This window comes from Halichoerus grypus, chromosome 14 (genome assembly GCF_964656455.1).
Source record: "Halichoerus grypus chromosome 14, mHalGry1.hap1.1, whole genome shotgun sequence".
In the NCBI taxonomy this organism is placed as follows: domain Eukaryota; kingdom Metazoa; phylum Chordata; class Mammalia; order Carnivora; family Phocidae; genus Halichoerus; species Halichoerus grypus.
This window is the reverse complement of record NC_135725.1, coordinates 4,636,807-4,655,124: the sequence shown is the minus strand read 5'-3', so window position 1 is coordinate 4,655,124 and position 18,318 is coordinate 4,636,807. Positions and strand designations below refer to the sequence as shown.

Sequence of the window (18,318 nt, the reverse complement as noted above, 5' to 3'; positions counted from 1 at the left end):
ACCTGTGTTGTTCAAGGGCCACCTGTTGTTATGTTCTAGAAAGTGCACGTACATAGTTATGTTCTACATACAGGCTGTAAATACTGAACTGTGGCTCTCAGGGCAAATGTGGTTTGTTCTCTGCAAGCCTCTGGTCAGAGCATTTTCATCATTCGCTCAGTACCTAACCTTGTTTTATGTGTTTTTTGTTCAAGGACATTTTATTTAACACATATTGGGGAGTTTTTTTGTTTCTATTATTATTTTTTTAAAGATTTTATTTATTTGTGAGAGAGAGAGCACAAGCAGGGGGAGGGGCAAAGGGAGAAGCAGGCTCCCCGCTGAGCAGGGAGCCCAACGTGGGGCTCGATCCCAAGACCCTGGGATCATGACCTGAGCCGAAGGCAGACGCTTAACCGACTGAGCCACCCAGGCGCTCCGGTTTAACACATATTGTTGATTCATTCACATTGAGCTCAGGGCTGTCAGCACTGTAACTCATGCCTGAAATGCAGCTGATCTAACAAAACTGTTTCCTCTGTAAGACACATCGTAGCTGTCTGACACTTAAGAATGCTAGACGGCACTTCAACGCTGTACTTGGGGCCCTCCTAAACAAAATCGCCAGCAGAGAGCACAAAATGCAAAAAACATGGTAATAAAGAAATCCTGAAGAAGGACACTTGTTTACAGTATGAGCTGAAGCAGTAGTCCCAGCAGCTGGGAATATGCAAGGATTTTGCCCCTCTACACTATGCCTTGTGTGTTGATTACAAAGAAACTTTAGCAGGTGGGCAGATGCACAAATACAAATCCACCAGTATTGAGGATCAACTGTACATGCTTTTTTTTTTTTCTTTTTATTTTAGGTTTAGGTTTGTTCTTCCCAATATATTCTCTAGTGTGCTAATCATCAGTATTTTAAAGTTGTGTTTTGTTTACCACTTAGGTTAAGTTAAAATACAAATACAAAGCAAGAATCTTTCTGGAGGAAAGCCTTTCGTTCGGAGTTCTGGGGGAGCATGGTCGAGGAGTCACTGAACATTTTGGAATCAGTGTAAGTTCTCCTACTCTGGGACATTTCCTCGTATAGAAAACATGCAGTCCCATCCTGCCGGACACGTTTCATGGGCACAAGACGGCGTTCCTCATCAGTGTGCAGGGTCATGCAGCTTTGGGGTGTGTCACTTCGCTGAGCCCCTAGAGGATCAGGTCAGCCAGACCAGGCCTTTCTTCCCTCAGAACCTGTAAACTCACAGTGGCTACTCAACAGAATTGTGGTCTGTTTACTTGGTAGCATTTGATCTTGGCTTTCAATATCTCTTCTCTAGAAATGTGTTTTTCTTAAAAACAGTAAGAAGTCCCTAAAGTAGTCCTTTAGAAAATATTATGATGGCAGTGAATGTTGTTTTTTCTAGTATTCGTAGTTCTGAGTCCTCTGTTATTTCTGTGTGTGGGCTGTTAGACAGTCATGACTTCTGTAGAGAGTCAGAAACGATGCTGGCGCAGATTACGCAAAGCCTCAAGGTTCCCGACAACTGGAATGAGTTGGTCACGTGTCCTCTTGCTGATGGGAAATGAGCCCCACCTGCCCCCAGTCTTAATGGTTTGTGCCCCTGGAGGCTGTCAGGGAGGAGCAACGTCAGCCTGTCCGCAGGACCTGTCTTCACCCACCACCGTGTCACCTGTTGAGCTGAAGGGAACTTTTCTGCAAATCCTGTGCATAAAAGTTTTGCAACCTATGTTAAAAAGTTGAACTAAAGAGCATGAAAATCACCTTAGATTATCTGTATCCCACTACCAATATGGTCCAGAAAAAAATGGAGAGCAGAACAAATATCACACGAAGTTAGACTGACATATACTCCTCAAAGACAGACTGACATTTGGTGATTAAATGCACTAAGAAAAAGTGCAGAATATATGGACCTTATTTGGATCCTGATTCCAGCAAATACTACAGAAAACGAGCTTTGTCAGACAGGTATTTGAACACTGAATATTTGGTGATATTAAGAAATTTTTCATTTTTTAGGTGTGATAATAGTTTTGTGATTATGTTTTTGAAAGTGTCCATATCCTTTAGAAATGCACACTGAAATACTTAGAGATGAAACCATATGAAGTCTGGGATTTGCTCCAAAGAAATAATGAGGGCAGCAGGGAGCTATACAAGGTAATGGGTTGTCCATGAGCCGATCATTACTGAATCTGGTGATGAGAATTGTTTACTCTATTCTCTCTACTTTTGTATATGACTGAAATTTTTCATAATAAAAGGTTTTTTTAAAAAAGAGTACACAGATTTCCTTGTTGGGTCTGTGGACCATTTAGAAACCCCCAGCTGTGCTTGGACCAGCTGTCATCACGGCCATCAGTGAGTGATTTTGAGTGGCTGCTGTGTGCCCAGGATGCACTTGGTCCTGGAGCCGGTGCTGGAGCCGGTGCTGGTGCAGAAGGTGAGGGTCAGCGGAGCGCTGAGTTGAGAAGTTGGGCGGGACTCAGAAGCCCACGGGTACACAGCAATTGATTTTATTTTTGAAAAGTTGAAAGGTAAATTGAATGTAGGGATAAAATGCTCAAAACTCTGATAGATTTGTTTGTATTTCTCTCAAGTACCTTCTAGGGGAAGGCCAGCTGGACACTGTTTAAGCAAGGAAATGATCTTATTTTGTACCTCTGAATATTTTTGGTATGAAGCAGTTTTGGATTTCATTTTCTTTTAATTTCTCTCTCTCCTACTGCTGTGAGTAAATTGTGTGTGCATGATGAAATGGCCAAAAAGTGTAAAGTGAGACCCTTTCAGAGGTGCACTTCGACACATCCGTCCTTGTAGGGATAAATTTTGTATGGTTTACCCTTCACTTGGCATGTACGTAGTGTGTTTGAACGGAGATGTTGACGTGATCAGGACTGAAATTTTGTCTGCAGGCTTGACATTGGTTTTTATTTTTTCTTGTAAATTGAGGAATAACTACTACTGTCCCACTTTTTTGCAGATTGATGACATTGATCTTATTAGTGCCAACATGGAGAATTCCCTCGCTTCTATTGGAGGTTTCTGCTGTGGCCGATCTTTTGTGATTGACCATCAGGTGGGTTCATTTTGAAAAACAAAAGCAGAAACTGAAACCAGTTGTTCCACTGGTCATGCTAAGCAGTTACTCAGCATGTAACTTCCAATCACAGAATTTCATTCTGACCTAGTTTACCACAATTTTTATTTAAAAGTCGATTTGTTACTGGAATCACTCAGAATATTTACAATTGAAATTATCTCCCTTTTTAAAAAAGTCTTATTTGTGTACACAAGTATAACTTGTACACACGTGTGGATGTTACCACCTTACCGTTTGTACACACTGTTTGGAGGTGTTGCAGAGCTGGTGCCTTTAGGTTTTTAGGCCAAAAAAAAGAAGCATATTTATATCTTTAACTTGTTCGTTTCTTCTTAGAGACTTTCCGGCCAGGGGTACTGCTTTTCAGCTTCGTTGCCCCCGCTGTTGGCTGCCGCTGCCATCGAGGCTCTCAACATCATGGAGGAGAATCCAGGTATAATCTTCTGAACCCAGGACACCAGGCATCGCGGTGACGTCAGCCAGGCTGCTGGCGTTCTTTTGGAGTAATTAGCTGGAGGGAAAGTGTTGACCACACAGAGCTGTGCCTCTGAATGACATTACCTGGCGTTTATAGGGAGAATGGCAGTGAAGACATCATCCTGCCTCTGGGATTCAGTGGAGAGCTTCTCTCCTCCCAGGAGACAAGCCAGAGCCAAAGTGGGGCTGGCTCCCAGGATGGGCGGCGGTGCCAGGAGGAGGAGTCAGCTCTGGGCTAGTTGTCATTGGAGAAGTTAGCTGAAGTGTGCTGCTGATTCTCGGTACATATAATTTGTAGCTTATCCGGTTTTTTTCCTTCAGCCTTTGACTGATGAGTTGGTACTAAAGCCAAACCTGGTTACCAACCATTAAAGCTTCCTTAACGGGCCAATTTGACTAAATTTCAAATGTGCCTTTTGGCTGTGATAGCACTCCTCACAAAGCCTAAAACAGAAATGAAAAGCAAGCCTTACTTGGTATTTCTAAATTTAGAATTTTTAAAATTTCTAAATTCTTAACGGTTTTAATTCAGAGAATCAGGAAATGTGAATGTTTCTGGGTGCACATTCATATGCTTGCTTGTGAGAAGGCCTGGCACTCGTGCCTCTTGCTTAGGTGTTTGTTTTTTAATTTTCCATGAATAAAGTGAAAATATCAAGGGAAAGGTAGTAAACATACTACAGTGTCTATCTTTTACCAAATTGTTAAGGGTCCAGAAATAAGTAATACATTTATACCCTTTTATTAGCCAGATTATTTGTAGAACCTGATGAGAACAAGAGCCATTGTTTTATTGTGGAAAACCTCATCCCAGATTCTGCTGAAAGTGGGTGAGGAGCTGCCAGGACATGTGTGCCAAAGACCAAGGCTTGGGCCTTTGGAAGTGTTCCTGTCTGTGTGCTAGTAGTCTGTAGGAGTATTTACAACATTTTAAATTGATGAACTTGAACTTTAAAAATCTTTAAAAATATTTTTAGATTAGTAATAGCAGATCTTCCAGATATACTATCAAGTGCATTTCTTTTCATACAGGTATTTTTTTAGTGTTGAAGGAAAAGTGCGAACGAATTCATAAAGCTTTACAAGGGTAAGTTTTATATATTTTCAACCAACTTAAAGTTTATCTGTACCACATTTAAACAACTAGTGAAAAATTTTGAATGTCACCTCTTTGGTTTTGAGTATATTTAATAGGCTTGGATCAGTTTGACTGAATTACAACTAAGAAAGGAGAGACTCCATTCAGTCAGATTTGTCTGTGGGCTTGAAGCCAGAACATCCATTTTGTGGTTGAAGAATCATGACTGTTTTTCTAAAAAGAATACAAGCTCACTAATAATATAGCAGTACATACAGGACAAAGATGAAAATAACCATCAAACATGCTACCACCAGAAATAACTTCGGGTAAACATGGGAGAATCTCTCCACATCTGTACAGATAAAATGATACCATTATATGTTATGGAATTAGGTGACAGTGGGTTCATACTGGCCATACTCTTTAGAAAATTACTAAGTTTTATTTTAAATTAATATAAGAAAAACAGGTGAAATTGAAATGAACCTTTCGAGTTTTTACTTGTGTTTGTCTTAACTACACAAGAGTAGCTCTGTAAGATTCCTCTGGAATGGAGAAAAAATTCAGGTTGGTGACAGCTTCAGGCAGATTCCTGGTCTTACAGAAGATGATCTCACGTTGCCCGAGGTATTTCCTTTTGCCTTACTTAAGGTGGAAATATGTCTTTTCAATCATGAAAGTCCTACCTATTGACAGATGTGGAAACTCGAAGCTTCTGTAAAGGACAAGGACAGTGAGTAAATGAGCAGATCACAGCTGTTCCAGATAAAGTAGGGGCAGAAATAATTAAAGTTCTGGGTGTGTCTACATGATAGTAACAAAAGTTCTTCTTGCATGATTTATGGTTAGGAGACATTATTTGTGTTGGTCCCAGTTACTTTGGTTTATAAAATATTAATATGCCAACACAGTACAGCATGTTGGAGTCACTGTAAATTTAGGAACACCAACTTCGGGTGCCCTTCATTCTGTCTAGTGGTATTATGGTGTTCATCTTATAAGCCCAGCCCTCCACCTTACCCACTCTTTCCCACCTTTCTCCCCCCTGGGTCCCCAGCCCCCTGTCTGCACTCCACCCACTGTTAGCAAACAGCCTGGCTTCATTGCTGTTACCTGGACTCCCGCATCTTCCCTCACAAATCTGTACACACACAGGCGTCTGAACCAGTCTTCCCTCAGGTTACAGCTGAAGAAATGCCTCCTGCCATCATAGCTCTTCCCCCTCAAGGGCCCAGCGCCTTTGGCTGTCTCCTCTCTTTTGTCACCCTCTCAGGAGTCATTTGATTAGCATTGAGTACACTCCACCCTCTTGTCTGAACTGCTTCTTTCCCTCGAAGACCCCACCTTCTCCTCCAGCTGCTAGCCAGTTGCCACTTCTCCTTGTAGCTAGTCTTCTCTGGAGTTTGCACTTTGTCCTCATGATCTGATACCCAGCAGTCCTTCCAAACTCCTTCTAGTGGTTTGTTTCATTCTGTTTATGATGATGTATATAAAAGTCCTATTATCTGAATAATGGTTCTTTCTTCCTTCCAGATTCTTAAACATCTTAGTAATTTTTCCTCTTATTGCATTGGTGTAGGTCACTAACATGCTATTGACATCTTCTGTCACAGTAGTGATATACCTGTCGTTCACAGTATAAAAACATTTCTTCATTAAGTATGAAATAACATACTGTAAGTTTTCTGTAGGTGGTATTTATCAAATTATTCCTAGATTTGGAGGTGTTTTAAAAATCATAGATTAGTCTTATGCTGAATTACATTGTTATAATTTTTCTGGTGTTAACTTACTGTATTCTGGAGTAAAACCCTATTTGATTACATTATTTTTTCCTGTGCTGTTCTGCAGCCTGGTTTATTGAGAGGTCCTAGTAGGATACATTACATTTAAGGAAAGGAGACATAAACTATAGTGCTCACTGGTGGTTTGAAAGGCAGGTGCAATTGGCTTCTGGCACCTCACATGATGCTTGACACACAGTAGTCATTCAGTAAAGCTTGGTGAGTCCTAAATGTGCTTAAGGAATCAAATGTGCTACAAAGTGCTTTATGTGCTAATTTCATTCTAAGGGAAAAGCAAATCTTTCCAAGTGAAGCTCGCTAAACAGAGGCAGTCTAAAATGTTTAGCTCAGGGGTGCCTGGGTGGCTCAGTTGGTTAAGCGTCTGCCTTCAGCTCAGGTCATGATCCCAGGGTCCTGGGGTTGAGCCCCATGTTGGACTCCCTGCTCAGCGGGGAGTCTGCTTCTCCCTCTGCCCGCGACTCCCCCTGCTCGTGCGTGCGCTCTTTCTCTCTCTCAGATAAATAAAAGCTTTTTTTTTTTAATTTTAAAAAATTTAAAAATGTTTAGCTCAATTTCAGATGGTCATGTATCACCATTTATAGCCTAGGAGATGAGTCAAAATCAAACTATTATTAGTATCAGATAAAAATGAACTTTAAGTGAACCTGACCTGCAGTCCTCTTGACATCTGTAATAATCATTTGAAAATACAGGATTTTACCCCTAAAGAAATCTCTCTCCCTCCCTGAGAAGCTGCAGATGTCTGTGCTGTTAAATCCTAAGAAAGATGAAAATAGTCATAATTCAAGTAAAACTTAACAGAAAACATGCAAATAAGAAGGGAACTATACAATCTAAACACACTTCTGATGGTCAAAATGCAATGTTTTTAATATCAGAATTCATCCCTATAATTTATGAAAGACAAGATACAGCTAAAGACTGAGATAATAAACAAGGGAACATTATCAATAGTAAGTAGTCACGAAGGAAACAGTAGTAGGAAACAATGGTGTAGACGCTTCCCTAGAAGAGTGGTTTGGGAGGGAGGCCCCAGGAGGTGGTCCTCAGGCTGGGACCTGGCTTATTGGCCAACTGCAGAACACAGGGAGAGGGGCAGATGAGGAGGGTAACTGCGGGCGGAGAGGAGGGAGCGGCCTGCAGGTGTGAGCCAGAGGTGGCTGTCAGGACACGGACCTGCCTTGCAGCCACACTCACAGAGCGGCCCTGTAGGCGCATCCTAGACTAGCGAGCCCCGCCCAGAGCATGGGTTTCAGCTGTGTCTGTCGGGATTGGAGCCACCACACGATGCTTACCTGGAAAAGCCACAAGCTTCTGTTCCATTCATTAATGCAGACTTTGTACGGTTACTTAGATGTGGGATATCTTTGCACCTGGAAGGGACTTACACTTGCATGTGTGTTTGCTTTCAGCATCTCTGGGTTAAAAGTGGTGGGGGAGTCCATTTCTCCAGCATTTCACCTACAGCTAACAGACAGCACTGGGTCTCGAGAAGAAGACGTTAAACTACTTCAGGAGATTGTAAATCATGTAAGTATGTAGTTCTTCTGCCTTGACCCCACACAGTGTTTAAATGTCTAAATGATTAGCTTTTCAGAAAACCCATTCGCTTAGCGTCCAAAGCCAGGCTTTCATACATGTAGGTGGGGTGGCATTATGAGTCACAATCCCACAGAGCACTGGACAGCTGTCTGGACTGAAACCCCAACATAGCTCAGAGACAGGTCCAAATACTCTTGTAACCAGAAAGGAAGAAAGACCACTCCTTTACCAGGCCTGATTTGGAGGTTGACTTAAATATCTTTATCTCCTGAAAGTGATTTTACTAGGAATTGTAACTTAGTTATTAACTGAGAAATGCCTCTCCGGGGAAGACTGCTTGCCCTTCTGTGCTCAGTAGAGCTGGTTTCTGGAGCCCTGCCCCGCTCACTTGCCTCCATGCAGCTCCCCCTCCTCCTCACAGAGGAACGGAAGTGGCCGTGCGGCCTCTTGGGCGAGCGTGCTGGGGTGGCCCTGCCTTTACCTGACCCTTCAGTGCAGCTAGCGTGCATTTGAGAATGGAAGCGGGCTTCGTCCTGCCTCCCTGTGCTGCTCGTCCTGATGGGTCCTTCCAGGGGCCTCGTCTCCGAGGCCCTGCCCCCGGGCGTCAGGGTGATGGCTGTCCTCTGCCGTGAGCCTTTGCCCTGCTGTGGCCAGGGGGTCAGGCCTCTCTCCCTGGTCCCGTCACTGCTCAGTGTGGAGACCAAGGGTGACGCCACCCTCTGCGTCCCAGCTTGCTTTAGCTGTCCTGCGTCCTGCAGTGTGAAGGATGGATCGTGGAGAGCTTCGTGCAGTTTGTGGCCTTCTGGAGTCAGTCCTCTCGTAGAACCAAACGCAGAATCCGAGATTCCTGAGTAAGGAAATGTGTGCGATTATGAGCAGTCAGGCTGCAGGGACTGTCCCCTTCTGAGTGCAGAGGTACCACGGGACAGGTGTCCCCTTGGGGCAGCTCTGCGAGCGTGAGGAAGACAGACTCCCTCTCAAGGGAAGAATCATCCCAGGGGCACCTCTTACCACCTCAGCACTTGTGCCGTGAGGTCACTGAGTGGAGACGGATGTAAACAAAGTACAGCGTCCTTGGGGTTAGGGTTCTGGTACGGATGCGGCAGCACAGCAGTTTGTCGGTTGGATGCAAGTGACGTGGGCGCGGCAGTAAGAGCGTCACGCTGGCTTCGTGTGACCGCCAAGCTCGTGCGCTAAGCAGATTGCCCAGCGGGGTGCCCGACACCGACTGCTGCAGGGCATCCCCCCGGAGCCGCAAGCCCCGTCACCCCAGCCCGCTCCGGCCCCCTCGGGATGGCGCTGTGCGCCGGCTCCGCGCCGCGGGACGTGGGCCGTCCCTGCTGCCAGGGCGCTCGTTCCACGTGAGAGCCCCCTCGGTTCTTGAGAGAGAACAGCAGTGGGGTCTTCCTTCTGCTTGTGCCAGAGACACTGCCGAGGGCAAGCGGGCCACACTTGTGCGTCTTGTCCTCAGAACGGAAGAGAAGGCGAGAGTCTGCACAGCTCACGGATGCCAGACTCCGTCTGAGGCCCCAGCCCCAGGCCGGCTCTCTCCGAGACCTCCTCATGAGATCCCTCATGAATCAGGGAGCAGAGCCTCGGGGGAGGGACAAAATACAGTCTGGAAACTGCCTTCGTGCACAGAAGAGCAGTCCTGCAGTGTGTTTGCGTCCTCGTCTCGAGCTCTGCTGCACGGCCCGGTCAGTGTTGGAGAGAGAGGAGACAGCTGTGGTGCGGACCGTCGCGTGAGCTTTGCACAGCGCAGAGCTCTTGCCAAGTGCTCGCTGAGTTGCTTGACAAGACACTGTTTTTACAAACTGAGCGATGGTTTATAATGTTCCTTAGCTAGCCAGGGCGAGGAGCAGAGCCAGTGCAGATGTGTTCAGGAGTAACCCCTCCGAGTATAGTGCAGATGGAGCATGAGTGGGAGTCTGCCGAGCTGCCTGCTGGTGGCTGCCGTCGGGCATGCGGCGGCGCACAGCGGGGCCCCTCTTCGGCAGACACCCTCACTGCCCAGCCCTGGGAGTGCTTGCTCCTTCCTTTATCAGTCCCCTGGCTCTGACTGATGCTTTTTTAAATATAATGCACAGACCAGAAAATTCACCCTTTTAAAATAATACAGCTGAGTGGTTTTGAGTACACTCACAAGGTTGTACACCACCTCATTCCAGAACATTTTCATCACCCAAAAAGAAACCCTGATCAACCGTGACTTCAGTCTGATTTTCATACTTTCTTTATTTTGATAGAGCATGTTTGAACTTTTAAAAAATATTGACAAGTGGTTAAGGTATGAGAAAGCTATGCAAAAAATGGGTGACACCAGACTTCTGGCCTGGTAGCACCTGCTCGAAGGGAGCCCACGGGAATCAGAGGAATGGCTCATATTTGAAGTGTGACCAGTTTGTCTCTGAAACCATTCACCTGGTGTTACTATTAAGTCCAACTTTTGGTTCATTCCTGGGGCTTTGCTGGGACTATTTCCCCATGTCCTTCTTCTGCTTTGTTTAAAATGGAAATTCCTAGCTTCCTGTGGCTATTTAAATTGAGTAAAATTAAAAGTTGAGTCTCTCGGTGGCACTAGCCCTGTTGCACGGTGCTGGACAGCCACATGGCTCATGGCGGTGCCCTGGGCGGTCCAGAGTGGAGGGCGCCGCCGCAGGGCAGTCGTGTCGCTTGGGGCTGCTCAGGATGGGGTCCTGGTATTGCTGTTTTGCCTTCTCACAGTTGTAACCGGAAAAATGAATGAATGCTGTGGTTAAGGATAGCATTTCAGAGTACCTTCCTGTTGTAATGAGCACAGTGTCCACAGCCCAGCTTGCAAACGTGTCCCTCTTCTTCATACAGTGCATGGACAGAAGCATCGCATTAACCCAGGCACGCTACCTGGAGAAAGAAGAGAAGTGCCTCCCTCCTCCAAGGTTGGTGGACGTTAAACTGTGACCTGACTTGTTTTTCCTACTTTCAGAACTCTGTATAAAATGTATTCTGTTCTGAAAATGTTTGAAAGACTATCACAGGATAAGGAAGAATGTGTACTATAGTACATCATCTGTTTTCTGTTCTTAAACTGGCCATTTTTTAATTTTTAACTGTAAAGCACCGCCCCAGGACTCACTGTACCCTCCCAGTTAACTCAAAGAAGTGTGTGAGACCCCAGGACTGAGCTGGGACAGCCGAAGTTCTGATCCGCAGAGGTCTACCACGACCCTAAGCTGCACGCGCTGTGCCAGCCACATCCGCCGTGAGGACTGTCCTGTGGGAGGGGCACATCCAGACGGTGGTGTTGACCCCACTGCTGGCTGGAGCGCTGTGTGGTACTTCACCTGGCAAACACATATAAACCACCCAGGGAAAAACAAAGCAACAGTGGGGAAGATCTAGAGAGGTTCAAGAAGCTGTATGGGAGAGCACTTGGACTCTTGATTTAAAATTGGTGCTCATTCGTCGGCACTTCAAGTATAGTCGAAGGAGGTAGACATCCAGAGCACGAAGGGCTCAGGGTCATAGCACAAGGTCGGTGAGGTCAGAGGAGGAGGGCATGATTCGTTCTGACCTGGAAGGGGCTCAGGCTTCTAAGAGTAGGTGATGCTCAAGCCAAACCCAAAAGATCAAGTACGTCAGACAGACTTGTTGGTACCACCTTCTAGCAGGGTGTGCGGTGGTGTGGAGACCCTCAAGTGCGTCTGGGGGGCCAGAGCACTAGCTTGAGAGGGACAAGGGAGAGGGCCCTGGAGAATGGGGAAAGCCCGGGGGGTCTGGGAACACTCTGGAGTCCCGAGCACTGTGCAGACACGGAGGGCCAGACCGGGATTCTGGAAGACCATTGGCAGCAGCTCGGAGGTGCCCTAAAGATCCTGCCCTCTCATGTCCGATTGCACCCAGGCAAAGCCGTGAGCCTGTGTTTCAGAACAGGGGCCACACTTGCTTTGTACCCTCGGGGCTCCCTGCCCAGCACAGCACAGCTCAGTGCAGGTGTCCAGTGGATGATACAGATGTTTGCAGAGGGAAGTAAGTGGGGAAGAAGAGGTAGACGTGCCCTGTCAAACTGATGGTTTTGGTCTTCGGTTTCCTGAAAACTTAAAAGTGTCTGCCTTGCCTCAAGTATTACAGAACGTCTGCATGACTTACCGAACTGTAAATGAGCACGGGCACGCAGACACTCCTTGATTTGAGACGTACTGAATTCCAGCTTCGGGCCTGGTGGTGCTCAGGGCAGTAGATGATGTAAAGGGCGGGATTCCCGGCACCCCCGGGCAGAGCCCCACCACGAGCTTCCCTGACTAGATGCACCAGCAGTCGGGCCAGGAGTGGCAGACTTCTGGAACTGGCCAGCCCGTGTGCACACTTGACTCCGCTGAGCAGTGAGGAAGTGGCTGTAGACAGTAGGCCCACTAATGAGTGGGGCCGTGTGCCAGTAGAACTTGACTGACAAAACAGGTGCCCTAGACTCTCCTTTGACGATTTTCTGTGTCGTTATTTCTCAGCATTAGGGTTGTGGTCACAGTGGAGCAAACAGACGAAGAACTGGAGAGAGCCGCGCGCACAATCAAGGAGGTGGCCCAGGCTGTGCTGCTCTAGGCCAGGTCCCAGGGCCAGGCGGCAGCCGCCACGCGGCACACGCACAGGCCTCTGCATCACTGCCTTGTGACCTGGGAGAGGCCTGCGGGTACCTGGAGGGGTGGCCACCGGGCGTGGGCGTGGGCGTGGACTTGGCGCCCGACCACGAGGAGGATGCTGGTTATTTTTAAAAAGAAAACACATCTGAAAGCCCAGGAACTGATTTTTTAAAGAAGAAAACTAATGACAGCATATAACTGGTATTTAAATTGTGCTATTTAGTACTGTTTAAATGTTTTATTATACTAGTATTTTATATTCTTTTTTTGTTGTTTAAAAATGGAGCTTCGGTTTATCTTCTCTCCCTCCAATAGTAAAGAGTGTGCAAGCACTCCTTAACGTTTCCTAGAATAACGTCTCTGCAGCATTAGAGCTTGGAGGAACACCTCACCGTCTAGGACACAAAACCTGTTCTCAAGGGTCTAATTCAACCGCATCTTTTTCAGCCTTCGTCCTGTGCAGCTCAGTGGTGGCTAATATATAAGGAAACGCTTTTTGTGTGATTATGATAAACTTTTAATTGTAATATATTTGAATCCTAAAATTTTTATACACACTAAATATTGATGTTACACCATTTCTAATAGCTAATCTTAACATACCTAACCGGAGAATGAGTACTCATTGTATTTCCTAAGTGATCAATAATTTAAATCAAATACTACTTTATTTTAATATAATTGACCTTCACATTTATTATGTGTTGACTTCTGATCTGTTTTAGGAAGAGGGTTACTGTGATGTTCCTGGACTAGAAATCATGTCCCTGATATTTTAGAATATCTTGAATGTATTCCTTTTTTGTGGAGTGGTTTGCCTAAGGATATATAACTACAGTCTTTTTCTAAGCTAAGGAAAATTACTTTTCCTTTTAGCTATGGATTTCAAATATCTAAAAATGTGAACGCACTAAAAATAAAGTTTTTAAGCTGTACTTTAGCTATCTTTTTTTTCTTTAGCAGACCAGGTTCGGTGGTGTAAATGTTGTGCTGGGTGCCACAAGGTAGTGCATAAACATTACACCATTGTTTCTTGTCTTAGTAAAGGTAAAGGAATAAAATTGTTTAAAAAATGTATAAGAATGCCATTTTTATAGTCTATGTTCCTATTAACAAATGGTCTTCAACGTCTTTTTAAATAACATATTTTTTTAATGTTCAGTTTCTATTTTGCTTGAGGCACTACTTCATACATCTGTTCCTTGTGACTGCTGCTGCAAGGTACTCTCTTTGGGGGTGAATCTTTCTGCTTTATTTTTTAATGAAATAAACCTACATTCCTGATAATCAGTCTATTTGCATGTGTAGTATATTCAACAGAACAGTCTCTTGATTTTAACTTTTCTGCATTTGTAGGGTGGTATTCTTGGTGTCTGTGTTTAGAAAATACTAGTTAAATGTCTTAGTGCCTTTCGTCAGTGTATAGTGTCTGGAATTCTCTGGGTTCCTACTGGTTGAGCCTGGGCCACTAAGCACAGAAGCCTGAGCTGTTGTTGTCATTAGCAAATGGTGATAGCAACTTTTCAGCTCTTTTCATAATATTTTCTGAGTCAACATTTCAACATCTAGATGTTCATTGTTATGTTTTAAAAATGACAGAAGCTCCTGGAAAGATGGTGGAAACAACACAGCATTTAACTTCAGCCCTTGGGAACATCAGCATTTTCAACAAAAAAACAAAACTAAAGTCTTTCTATTAAAACTACACAGTGACCAACATCCAGTTATATACACCACAAAAAAAAATATATGCTAGGAATAACAAAATTGTATAAAACTGAGGGGGAATGCTGAGTGAAAACTCCTCTCAAATCTGAAGCAGGGCACACATTTCTCTGAGAACCAGTGAGAAGGTTCTGGAGGGCTCTGTCCGTGACCTGGCTGGGGCAGGCAGTGCGGAAGCCATTTGGGGACCATTTTCACTCGGCACAGGTGCCCACAGGGGTGGGAAAAGCCAAGTGACTGCTCCCCTCCCTCTCTACAGCTAGGTGCCAACTCAGGAAGTGTGGGGCTCTGGACAAGTTGGGACACAAAAGGGAGCAGTATTTCAAAGCTAGAACTCCACAAACGGGACCATATGCATTTGTTTCATGTACCACTGAATGTAATATGCCAGTTGTAGGATGCATTTCAATAACAAATGTAATGTCTGTGGAAAAGGTGCATCTTTAAATCCATGAAATAAGACTGTAATCATTGGATGTGCAGGCCTGACGCCCTCTTTCCTTGTGTACGTAAAACCTTAGTGTCCCAGCAGACAGAATGTGTGAGGACGATTATGGCCACCTACATTTCAGTTATCTCTGTCTTCCCAAAACACTGTCTTTATGAGAATATCAAATAAAATCATTCATAACACACACCTACAGTATGGATTATGCTGTAGAGAATACCTAAACTTCATTTTCCTACCTAGTGCCTCGTAAAGAGGAAAATGGGGTAGGAGGTTTAAAAATAAAAAGTCATCTCTGAAAAGCAACATACAAAGGAAAACAAGTGGAGCAACATTGTCAAGATTCAAGGGAAAAAGAAATATGAATCAAGTATCCAGAAAAGCAGTCTTTCAAAAGTAAGAAGTTGGTAGAAAAACAATTTAAAGTTAGAGCTCAATATTGTGTTCATAAGCCCTTCCTGAGGAATCTGCTAGGGGACAGCTCCTTCTGATCAAGAAATAACTGGGGAAATGAGAATTAAAACAGTAAACTGAAAAATAACAGAAAGCAATAAAAGGAAGAATAGAGGTACAAAAATCAATATGAAACAGCAAAACCCCAACCATGTAGATAATTGCATTAGAACATAAATGGACAAAGCAATTCATTCAAAAGGCTGAGGTTGGCAGATTATATTAAAAAAATTAAATTATGCTGAGATACACTTCATAAAGACATAAATAAGTAGAAATTAAGGAGATGAAAAATTTGCCATGTAATCAAGAACCATATGAGAGCTGGAGTGACTGGTATCAGTATTAGAAAAATAATGGACTTTTAAGACAAGAAGTATTACTACAAATAGAGATATTACAGAATGATAAAAGTGTCAATGCATAGTGAAAATATATATATTTATGTTATAACATATAAGTGTATATGCTCCTAAAAATAGAGTCCTAAAATACATAAAGCAAAACTGGCATAATTGAAAGAATAGATAATTTAACAGTAATAGTTGGAAATTTGAAAAAGCCCACCCTAAATAACTGATAGAACAAACAGCAAGAAAGTTAGTATATAAAGAAGGCCTGAATAGCACTATCAACCAACTTGAGCAAACCTACCTACATTTGTAGAACATTCTACTCAGAAACTCCAGAACACATGGTCTTTTCAACTGCCCATGAAAGCCTTCAGGATAAACACATGCTGGGCTGTAAAACAAGTCTCAATAAATTTAAAAAGATTGAAATCACAAAAAAGTATATGTTCTCTGTCCACAACACAATTAGGTCAGAGATTCTCAAAAGAAAACTGGAAAAACCCCAAGTATCTAAATAACTCATGGATCGAAGAATCACAAGGGAAGCTTCTTAAATCTTCTGAACTGATTAAATATAACAAAATTTATGTGACACAGGTAAAGCAGTGGGTAGAAGGAAATTTGTAGCTTTAAATGCCTGTATCAGAAAAGAAGAAAAGGTTTCCAGTCAATAACCTAAGCTTCCACCCTAAGAAACGAAAAAGAAGAGCAGACGAGGCCTGAAGAAAAGAAATAAAGAATAGAGAGGAAATCAATAAAATAGAAACAAAGATAGAGGAAATTAATGAAACTATTGACAAACCCTTGCTGGACTGACCAAGAAAGTAACAGAGAAGACACAAGTTACCAAAAGACCTAGAGGGTCAACATCACTACCATTTCCACAGAAATTAAGAAGAGTATTATAAGTTTATGCCAATGAATTAGACTACGTGAATGAATTCCAAGGAAGACACAGATTAACCAACTGAGCCACCCAGGCGCCCAAGGAAGACACAGATTAATAAATTCTATGAGAAATAAAAATCTGAATAAAAGTATAACAAATACATTGAATTAGAAATTTCAAATCTCACAAAAATGTCCAGATCTAGATGGCTTTACTAGTAAATTCTATCAAACATTTAAAAATACCAATCACTCACAAATTTCTTTCAGAAAAAAAATGGAGGAGATGTGATACCAAAGCCAAACAAATTACAAGAAAAGAAAACTGCATATACTTTCCCTCCTGAACATGGACACAAAAAGTCCTAAATTCTAGTCACAATTTTACTGGAGAATCTAGCCTGTGCAATGGCAGGGGAGGAATTAGACTGGAAAAAAGGAAGTAAATTTATTTGCAGATGACAGTATATATAGAAAATCTTAAGGCATCTATATAAAGAACTATAGTAATAAATGTGTTTAGCAAGATCAGAAGATACCAGACCAATATATAAAAATGAGTTGTATTTCTGTATATTAGCAACAAACGATCTGAAATGAAATTAAGGAAACAATTCTGTGAAGAATAGCCTCAAAATAAATTTAACAAAAGGTAAAGACTTGTACACTGAAAAATACAAAAATTACAAAATATTGCTATGAGAAATTGACGAAGATTTAAGTAAATGGAAAGATATTCTGTGTTCATAGATTGGAAGATTTCCCACATTAGAGATTCAGTGCAGTCCTTATCAAAATTCCAGCAGACTTTTATGCCGAAATCAAGCTGATCCTAAAATTTATATGAAAATAGAGACCTATAGTAGCCAAAACAATTTTTAAAAAGAATAAAGTTGAAGGATTTACACTACCTGATTTTAAAATTTACTATAATACTGCAGTTAACAAGACAGTATTACTGATACTAGGATATATCAATGGAACAGAGTTGAGACTTCAGGAATAAACCCTTACATTTATGGTCAGTTGATTTTCAGCAGTGCCAAAGTCCTGATTCCAAGGGAGAAGGATAGTCTCAACAGATGTTGCTGAGAGAATTGGATATTTTAGTAGGTCAGATAATGGCCACCCAAAGAATTAAGTCCTAATCCCTGGAACTTGTAAATGTTATCTTATCTGGAAAAAGGGGTCTGTGCACCTATGAAGAAGTTAAGGATTTTGAGATGAGATTGCTGTGAATTACAATGGTGGGCCCAAAACGCCACCACACATGTCCTTCTAAGATAGAGGCAAAAAGAGCCTTAGACAGAGGAGATCACCCCAGAGGAGAAGGCCATATGAAGACAGGCTGCAGTGAGTAGCCACAAGGAGAGGAACACCAACAACCACCAGAAGCCGGAATGGGCCAGGAAGAGGTTCCCCCCAGAGCCATCAGACCGAGTGTTGCCTTTATGATGCCTTGATTTAAAGTAGACCCTTATGGGGCGCCTGGGTGGCTCAGTCGGTTGAGCATCTGCCTTCGGCTCAGGTCATGATCCCAGGGTCCTGGGATCAAGTCCCACATCAGGCTCCCTGCTCTGCAGGAGGCCTTCTTCTCCCTCTGCCTCTACCCTCCCCCCCACCCCGGCTCGTGTTCACTCTCTCTCTCACTGCTCTTTCTCTCTCTCTCAAATAAATACATAAAATCTTTAAGAATAAATAAAGTAGACCTTTATCTCACACTATATACAAAAATCAACACATAATGGACCCAAAGCCTAAATATCAGGTTACACTATAAAACTTCTAGGAGAAAGCATAGGAGAAAATCTTTCAACTCATTGGTTAGGCAA

At 43.3% G+C, this 18,318-nt stretch overlaps 1 protein-coding gene across 2 annotated transcripts in view; it reads left to right on the top strand.

The window, feature by feature from the left end:
* The window catches only part of SPTLC1 (serine palmitoyltransferase long chain base subunit 1), a 53,557-nt gene extending 39,648 nt beyond the window's left edge, over window positions 1-13,909 (top strand). The window contains exons 9-15 of one of the 2 annotated variants that reach the window (XM_036092658.2): window positions 929-1,036; window positions 2,979-3,074; window positions 3,435-3,531; window positions 4,608-4,662; window positions 7,874-7,991; window positions 10,848-10,921; window positions 12,520-13,909. In XM_036092658.2, coding sequence (XP_035948551.1) covers window positions 929-1,036; window positions 2,979-3,074; window positions 3,435-3,531; window positions 4,608-4,662; window positions 7,874-7,991; window positions 10,848-10,921; window positions 12,520-12,751 — 780 coding nt within the window. In that variant the 3' untranslated portion in view covers window positions 12,752-13,909. Of the gene's footprint in view, window positions 1-928; window positions 1,037-2,978; window positions 3,075-3,434; window positions 3,532-4,607; window positions 4,663-7,873; window positions 7,992-10,847; window positions 10,922-12,487 lie in introns of both variants that reach the window. The other variant, XM_036092657.2, reaches the window with a different exon arrangement.
* Window positions 13,910-18,318: the final 4,409 nt, after the last annotated feature.